The 9,733-nt window shown below is 35.5% G+C and overlaps 1 protein-coding gene across 1 annotated transcript in view; it reads right to left on the reverse strand.

Moving 5' to 3' along the window:
* waplb (WAPL cohesin release factor b) overlaps positions 1–9,733 on the reverse strand; it is a 72,023-nt gene that overhangs the window by 16,403 nt on the left and 45,887 nt on the right. Inside the window, exons 7-12 of the mRNA XM_016522946.1 lie at positions 6,973–7,134; positions 3,751–3,887; positions 3,515–3,626; positions 3,192–3,419; positions 955–1,066; positions 662–759 (exon numbers count right to left, since the gene is read on the reverse strand). Coding sequence (XP_016378432.1) covers positions 662–759; positions 955–1,066; positions 3,192–3,419; positions 3,515–3,626; positions 3,751–3,887; positions 6,973–7,134 — 849 coding nt within the window. The remainder of the gene's footprint in view (positions 1–661; positions 760–954; positions 1,067–3,191; positions 3,420–3,514; positions 3,627–3,750; positions 3,888–6,972; positions 7,135–9,733) is intronic.

A 9,733-nucleotide genomic window follows, 5' to 3' on the forward strand; every position in this document is an offset into this window, starting at 1 on the left:
ATTACATTAAATATAGTAATCTTGTGAGATATTGTAATTCAAAATAACTGTTTTCTATTTTAAAAATGCATTATTTCTTATTATGGCAAAGCTGTATTGTCAGCAGCCATTACTCCATTCTTCAGTGTCACATGATCCTTCAGCAATCACTCTAATATGCTGATTTAGTGCTAAAGAAATAATTCTTATTATAAACGTTAAAAACTGTTGCGATGCTTGATATTTTTGTGGAAACCGTGATCCTTTTATTTAGGATTCTTTGATGAATAGAAAGTTCAAAAGAACAGCATCTGAAATAGCAAAGTTACAATAATGTTACAAAAGATGTGTCACTTTTGTACTAATTTCTTAAAAAAAAAAATAATAAAAAAATAAATAATCACCTTCCTGCCTCATTCTGCATGACGTAGAACGTCTTTTATTGTAAAACCCATATGAAAGGAAATATAATTTTCTAATTTTTATATTAATGCTGAAAAGTATGTGAATTTGGATTGAAATCTTTGTATCCCATGTAAATGGATTTGCATGTTCAAGGACAAACAGTCTAGATTCCCATAATTCAAACTCATTCAGAGTACTTTATACTGCACGTGTTTACTTTTAAATAACATATGCATGACAATCACAACTCAAACGCATGGACGAGTATCAGACTTACACTTTCTAGAACACGCAAACATCTCTCAGCCCCCCACAAAGACGCCACTAGGTTCTCCTTATCATCCTCTCGGCTCAGGTTTTCCACACACTCTTTAACTGTGGGGAAATACACATGCACGTTAAATCACTCTCACAAGTATCTTATTACAATATGCATGTATGTGAAACCCAGGCAAATGGGATGTTCATGACGTAATACAACAAAACACAATATTAACATAATATTATCAAACTTCTATAACAAATAACGGATAACAATCAGATCTTTAATACGGAGCAAAAATAGAAGACCTTTATCTACAATGTGGTCCAGGCCTCCCAGAAGCCGGAGTTCTTCTTTAAACCAATCCCCCGCTCTCTTTGACGTCAATGACAACAATGTCTCCATTGCTAAATGTCCCGTCTACAGAGAAAAAGACAACGCACAATCAGTCTGAAAGATATTATATAAAAGATACATTCAGCTCTAATGGCTCCATTATGCAAATGCAAAAGTTCTATTTGCTAAACAGAACATTAAAACAAATGTAAATAGAGGGCGAGAAATGCAAAGAACACAACTTGATAAAAAGCTCCTGATCTGGCTCTGATGGCTAAAGCAAAAACATGAAAACAAGTAAATATTATAATAGTTTAGCAAAGGGTGTTTTCAATGAATTTATGGATGAATATAGAGAAGTTCTTGGAGAGGGTTTTATCATGCTGTTTTTCAGTGTGCTAACAGTCTAAGTGAGCGTTCACACAGGATGCATTATGTTTCGTCTGTGATTTTTTTTAAATTGCTGGTCTATGTGCACATGCTCCAGTCAGATATCCTTTACCAGTGCGTCATGTCTGCTTTTTTTTTTTCCAATGTCAGCATTTTCAGCACAATTTAAAAACAGTGCGTCAAGTAACAACAGCTGAAGTTTTAAAATCCTTGAATTCGGTTTCATTCTGATGTGTTCCACCCAGCTGTTTTTGAACTTGTCCTGTGAGAACAGCTTATAAAAACTACACTGTCATCAGCACGCTAAACCCTCTCTGAGAAAGGGTTCACCATCTTTAAACAACTTTTTTGCAACATTTGCCATGTTCAGCAATAAATTCCACTAACCGTTTAAACAGTTAATCATGATTATTTTGCTAAAAAAAAAATCATTACTACAGTCAAAACAGACTGGCTGTATTACACTTTTATTTGAACAAAATATCTCAATAGATATTACTAAATTGCAACTAATGTTTTCTGTTTTTTTTTCAGCCTATTAGCGCTTTTTCCATAATGTAGAGAGAGCACGCAATCATGGTTGGGAAGAAAATATATCAATTAGTGCTGGGCAATGATTAATCGCGATTAATCGCATCCAATAGTTTTGTGAGAAATGTGCGTGTACTGTGTATATTTATTATGTATATATAAAGACACACACATACAGTATATATTTAGAAAATATTTACATGTATATATTTATATTCATATAATTTATATTACATATAAATATATTTAATATATAAACATACAATTTTTCTTAAATATATGTATGTGTATTTATATATACATAATAAATAGTACACACATATATTATGCACACAAAAACTTTTATTTTGGATGCGATTAATCGTTGCCCAGCACTGATATCAATTTAAGAGAAACACTCTGATTGGGGGATTTTTACTCCTAACATCTGGCAACCGTAACCATGAAAGATTGTGGAGGCTTGTTACCATTGCAAGACAACGGAAATGCCAATAAAAACAAACAAATAAATAATCTCTTGAGGACAACCCACCAGTGGGAAAATATCGCAGACGATTATTTGTGATAAATCAAAATCTTGTAAAGATTAGAATACAATTTATTGCGCAGTCCTATAATCAATTAATACTTAAATCAGCTGATCTGAATCATAAAACCAGCACTGTGAACCATATTAACTGATTCACTGATCGACTCCTATTACAACAGATTCATTGACTGATTGTTTCAGGTGACAAGATTTTCAGTGAATAAATACAATTTCTGTCAGTTCTTCACACAAAGTTATTGTAAAGCTGCAGAAGATACACCAAATCACAACTTTCTCTGAAGCTTAAAAACTCCAGTCCGCATTCTTTATAATTGGCTAAAAAAAATTGGCCACTACATCCTTATGTTCCACAGAAGAAAGTAAATCATAAGGGTTTGGGAATGACATGGGAGGGGGTGTAAATGACAAAATATAATGTCATTTTGGGATGAACTATTCTTTAACACAGTTGTTGTGACTAGTTGTTGGAACAATCCACTGACTGATACATTTTTGAAAACATCCTTAGAGTGTACAACACAAGCAATGAAGTGTATCCACTAGAGGGAGCAGAAATTGAACCTTTCTGAAAAACTACAAATGAACACAATCCCTCATCCACATGGTCTATCACACAAGCAGAATAATAAAAAAGTGCAAATCCTTGACAGGAAAGTTTGCAGATGTAAACAAACAGAACTACCGCACTGCAGCAAGAAACACCAGCCAATAGCAAAGTACAACTGATCTCAAGCTTACCGTGATATTCTCCAAGTCGAGATGCTTATTATGGACGGTTTCGCAGAGTTTGCGAATCTTTTCTTTTACTTTATTCATCTCTTTTGTCGTTAGCTGATCAGCAATGGATTTGTCCTGTTCTAATTCCAGCAAACGAATCATTAGATCCAGACTGGCCCGATCCAGGTCCATGTTCAAACGGTCTCGGCTGAGAATGTACATCAGAGAGGCCGTACATAGAGCTAGATTCTGAGGAAAGGGGCAAGGACAGGAAGTACAATCGATTAGACAGAAGACATCAGGCAGTGAAGGTTTCAGAAAAGTCCAAACATCTTTTGACTTACTGGATGTTGAGGTGCATCATTGAGAGTTTTAAAGACCTGAGCCACTTTCCCACGAGCCCTCAGGTGCATCCTGAAACTGGGCATGGCGCTCCGTGTGGCCAAACTAATAACACTGCACACAAACGCAACAGAATAGTAATGAGCAAACACTGAGCCTGTAGCAAATACAAGCATTAGGCCATATTTAAAATACTGGGGAATGGTTAGAATATACACTGATGGAATGGCTTCTGCACCTAAGGCAGCGTGTGTTAAGGGGTTGACCAGTCTTCAGACCAGTGGCAAGATACTCAAAGTCATCGGTGAACTCCTGATTCTCGCCAAATTCCACCACGTCATTAAAGTGCTTCACGTGTTGAACAACGGTGAACAACTGTTGAGAAAGAGAAAGCAAGTGTTTAATCTCATGATGAAAATATTATTTGATGAACAGTCTGGCCTTTTCAGTTTCAGTGATTATAAAGAGAAAGCTCACTTTCAGTTTATATAACCATTCACAATTTGGATAAGATTTATATTTCATGCTGCTAAGCATGCAGAAATGTTTCAGGACTGACGACAACTGTTTCAATGCAGGATTGAATCTTAAAAAAAAAAATAAATAAATAAATAAATATATATCTGACATGGTATGTCAAAAGTGTTGTTGAGAGTGTAAATGCACCTGTCACAAATTTCTACTTGATCTTGTTAAACAATGTTTACTTATCAATATTTGAAAGCTACATTATGTAAAATTTGTATTTACTTAATTTAATTTAATTTAATTAATTTAATTAATTAATTTAATAGTTAAAATAGTTCCAACAGTTTTTGCTTATGGTACTGAAAATTGTGAAATTTTACTGGAATTTAGGGATGTGTTATATGGGCAAAATTTGTCACGATAATTTTTTTTTCATATCAGTTGATATAGATAATCATCACGATAGATATCAAATCTTCATTTCTTTCAAGTTTAAAGCCAGATTTTTGCTCCAAAGTAAAAGTTTTTGAAACCAGACTGTTAATTTTTCTTAAATATCTTAATAGAGAAATTTCTTAGTTTCTGCATGTTCTAATGAGTGATGTTGTTTCAAATCAAGAAACAGGTTTGTGTTGCCCTTTTAACATTAACAATATTATTACTTTTTGTCTCTTAGAAATGCACATTTTATAGTAGTAGTAGCTTGAGTTAGGATGCAGATGTAAATTTGTTCATTATCAAAATCAGTAACAAAAAAATTGTAGCAACCTCATTTTATATGGTGTAATTGTATTATTTTGACTATTTTATTTTTAATTAACCAGAGGTCTTCCATAGTAGCATACATTTAGATCATGATAACCACAGTTAAAACCAGACATATAGCACCTCAATACCACAGTAAAACTACAACATGGTTTTTAGTAGGGCTGTGCAAATAATCTAATGCGATTTTCATGCACATCTCGTCAGTAAAGCTTGCGTAGCTTGTCAGTGATCTACGGCTCTGTGTAGAAAATGCCGCTCCATCTGAACGCACGTGCTGGAGATTTACAACTAATCACAGAACCGGCTTTACTGATGAGATGTGCATGAAAAATCACATTCGATTATTTGCACAGCCCTAGTTTTTATTTATTTGTATGAAAAACAGTAGTCTAAATACATTTAGTATAAATGCACAAACGCATAGCTTAATCACAAAAAAATACTGTAATAATATTGCGTTTAAAGGGGTCATATGATGCGATTTCAATTTTTCCTTTCTCTTTGGAGTGTTACAAGCTCTTGGTGCATAAAGAAGATCTGTAAAGTTGCAAACACTAAAGTCTCAAAACCAAAGAGATATTCTTTATAAAAGTTAAGAGTTAACCACGCCTACCTAAAACGGCTCATTCTAACACGCCCCCACATGTCTACATCACAATGTGGGAAGATTTGCATAACACCGCCCAAATGTGCACGCAAAGAAAGAAGGCATTTTTTGTTTGTCATTTCTCTGATCACAAATGCAGACATGGTTTTATGTTTACGCGACAGTATAAGTCATTATAATCTGTAATTATGTCCCCACTGGATGCAACAAATGCCTCGTTTGTAATGGGTTTTAATGTTTTTGTATCGTCGCTCCGGCCGGACACGGTATGTGAGGGGCGTAACATTTCCGTCTCACGCTTGAGGTATTCGGCCAATCACAACGCACTGGATAGCTGGCCAATCACAGCACACCTCGCTTTTTCAGACCGATGAGCTTTGTAAAAATCGACGCGTTTCAAAAAGGCGGGGCATAGAGGAGAAACAATAATGTACAGTATGTGGAAAATAATGTGTTTTTTTTTACTTTAAACCGCATAAACACATTTCATTACACCAAATAAACAAAATAATATTCTTTTTAGCAGCATCATATGACCCCTTTAATATATTTGATACATGTGCTACCGTTTGAACTTTGAGCAGAGTGGATAAATGGCCCGTGTGTCGTGGTTCAAATGACTAGCGCTCTTTCGTTCCGCTTTTGGTGCATAAACATTATATCGAACATTTATCGACCAGCCCTACTGGAATTGGTAGAAACCACAAAAATATCTACTCTAATTACCGTCATATTAAATATAATAAATAATTATTTAAAAGTCAGCTGCCTGGAGCAGATTAAATTTCGTTCCACACAGCGCACGCAAAGAAATGTAATCTCACGAGGCCAGCAAATATTACGTTACACTTCATTTTTCATTATTCGTTGATAATGTTAGCATGCAGTCAAACATAAAGACCAAAAAACAAAGTTATAATAAAATGAGGGTGGTCTGGAAACAATCCGAATGGCTTACAGCTTGCAGCTTAGATGAAAAGTGATTCAATGGGCAAAGAAAGAGGTGAGGGTTGTAACGTAGGTGGGCCTGAACAACTGTTTAACACCCACAGTCAGAATTACTCCACAGAACATCAGTGCTTTCTGGACCCCATCAAAAAGATCTTTTTGTATTACTATAACAGTCCTTATGATCATGCCAGCGTTTTCAATATGCTGCCACTGAGACTTTCAAACTCAAAATTCATTGAAAAACAGCTGCACTACTTTGTATGCATATTAAGATTAAAGCTTTTTGCCTTTATTATTGGTTCCATGCCACTGACTTTCAAATTTAATTGGCTCCAGCTCAGGCCTTTAGTATAAAGTTGCCAAATATTCAAATGTTTAGTGCATTACAAATCTTTTAATTCAGCAGTCTCTGTACTTAATATAGATTAGCCGTTTTTTCAGAAGTGAGGGGGGAAAGAAAAAATTGTTTATTTCCAAGATAATGATAACTAAATATCACTTACTGAATTAAAGTGACAGCAAGCATACTACATCCAAAATGTTTAATACTGCATTGTGTAGCATGCTGTTTTGAAAAAGTAGTAGACAATATGCATAATTTGCATGCTAAGCAGCAAGGCTCTACATGTGTCAAATCAGATGGTGTTGTGAAGTATTTGCACTAACCTCCTTGTGTTCTTTCCTACATTTGAGTGCAGTGACCATGTCCTGGTAAGGTTCTGTGGGGACAGTGACGGACTTGATGACTTTGGGAGGAGGAGCTGGAGCTTTGAACACTCCGTCGTCCTTGTGTGTGTTCGACTCTTTACTGCCTCCCGATGAAGCGGCCTGTGCAAGAACGACAACTCGGAATTAAAGCATAACAGCATGTTTGGAAGCACTGCAGAGCTGATTCACATATAGCCTGAGCTGCCAACAACCGACCCACTGCTGGTTATGCAACATGACGACTAAAGATAGTGCTACAGAACGTTATAGATTCATCATGCTGCAACTACTAAAAGGCCAAATCCACGACCAACAGCAACGCTGCTAAATAAAACACTCCAAAGATGGCCAAGCGCCACATACACATACTGAATAATGCAATGTTTTGAAAAATAATATCTGTGGCCTTGTTTATAGGAACAGTAGAAATGGTGGCCCTGCGTTAATGAGAATCCTTACAAACAGTTCAAGTGAAGTGTAAGCATATCTGTCAGTGTGCATAATATTACAGTGGGCTTCACTGGCAGCAACAGATGCAGGCTGGCTAAGTTGTATGGGATTGATTGTATTTGGATGGCACATGTAGAGAGCGAGGGACAGGATGCTAGTTGGAAAATAAGTGCATAATGGGGTCGTGTTTGAGGTACATCAAAATACACTATTTACTTTAATATATGTTAAAATTTATTTAATTTAATTTTTTATTTAATTTAATTTAATGGTGAATGATTCATCATGGTCAGTTATGCTTGTTTTGGAATCTTTCATCAAAATGTAATAACTTGCTTCATCTCTGAAAATACTTCACCCAGGCTGCCCAGTCTGCTGGTTAATGTTAACCAAGAGCTGAATCAATAATGGGTGAACGCTTTTCAAAAATTTTAATTTAAACAGTTTTGAAATGGTATGACGTAACAAAGCCTTGTTTGTTGAAATCAGTTTGATACAGTCTCCGAACCAGTAATTTGAAAAAATATTTGCAACGTTTTTGAAGCTTTTTGAAGCAGGGTTTGTTTAACCAGTGGTGTGTTTCCCAAAAACATCAGTGGCCAACTATGGTTTCAAGTTTTGGTGAACTGAACTGAAACTTCAACCATAGTTGCTTTTGGGAAACACACCCCAGAATAGTTATTTATTTAGTCACTGTTTTAGTTTACTGTTGTAGATAATGCAATATGTAGCAACAGGACACCCTTACCAATAGGTTTTTGGTACGGGTCTTTCGGTTCGGTAAGTAGGTGTACCGAACAAATCTTTCAATTTTTTCAGGAAATTCAGACAATACATACTGTTTTGACGCTCTTTTATGTGGCGCGACAGATCGCCGTATACTAACGGCAGCGAGTGAGCATGATCACCCCTTCATCTTTATTAGGCCTACTAGTTTTAACACGAAATATATATGAATGAACATCTCACCCCTGACGTAATCACTCAATCAGTGTTTCAACCATGGAAAGACGTCATTAAAACAACTTGTAAAGAAAATATCACGCATCAGGCAAGTCATCAGTGTCTACAGCTCATTATTTGCTAGTGAAATTAAGTCTAGTCAAGAGCATTTAGCAAAATATTAGACTATAGGCCTACTTCATTATATTTACTTTACCTGTTAGTGATGTCTTAATTATTTAATGCAGGCTATATGTTTAAATAAATATTTTATGAAACAAGTTATGACTCTAAATTATTATTTTAACAACAAATAGAAAATGTATAATTTAGAAGTTAATTTAAAAACAATTTTTTTGAGTGTTGATTATTATAGTTAAAATAAATAATAGCCCAATTCAGTTTAAGAAAGTTTTTAAATATCTGAAATTACACTTAACATCAGTCAGTCAAGCATTATACTATATAATGATAATCAAGTATTATTCAATGAAATTAAAAAATTGTTAACCATGTATGAATGCATATTAGTCATTAGTCAACTTAGGACTGGTGGTGGTGCTTTTTTGGTCATTCAGTGTTTCTGTAAAAAAAAATGGGAAAAAACTAACAACAATACTGATAAGATAGTAGTAGTAGTAATAATAATAATAATACTATGAATTCTACTAGGAACAATATAAAACGTACTAAGGATTAACCATAGATATGTATAGATACCCTATTCGACCACTCCAGATATACGTTGACGCGTCCGCCATCTTGGAACGGTCAACTTGAAGTCATTCACCATAATAATCAATGAATATTCAAAGATATACAAGTGTACTTGCTGTTGTACGCGTACAGTCAACGCTCTCAAAGGTTCGCAGACCGTACCAAAAATGGCGGATGGCTTGCGTATCGTGGCCATGTAGTCATAGAAAGAGTCGCTAATGAGGCATCTACGTATATTTATCTATGGGATTAATCAGCTACTGGATTCATGAATATTAATCAGGTTGTGTGCGTTCGCTTAAACTGATTTGCTGAAATCAAAACAAGGGCGATAATAGGTGAGCGCCAGCCAATGAGATTGCCGTTTGCGCATTAGTTCCGCCCACTACTGGAGAACCCGGCAGTTCTTAAAAGCTGAAGAATTCCAAAGAAACTCTGTTATTTTGATAGGAAAATACAACAAAGAATATCGTTTACATGTAGCGCGCATAGGTAGCGCGTCAATTCTCTCTCTCCCTCTCTCGCTGCATGTGTGTGAAACAAAGCGACGGCGAGTCGTGCGCCTTCACACTAGAGTTTACGGTACGTTAAATACAGGTGCGTTGCGCAT

The sequence above is a fragment of the Sinocyclocheilus rhinocerous genome, unplaced genomic scaffold (genome assembly GCF_001515625.1).
Source record: "Sinocyclocheilus rhinocerous isolate Xijiao unplaced genomic scaffold, SAMN03320098_v1.1 scaffold419, whole genome shotgun sequence".
Lineage (NCBI taxonomy): Eukaryota > Metazoa > Chordata > Actinopteri > Cypriniformes > Cyprinidae > Sinocyclocheilus > Sinocyclocheilus rhinocerous.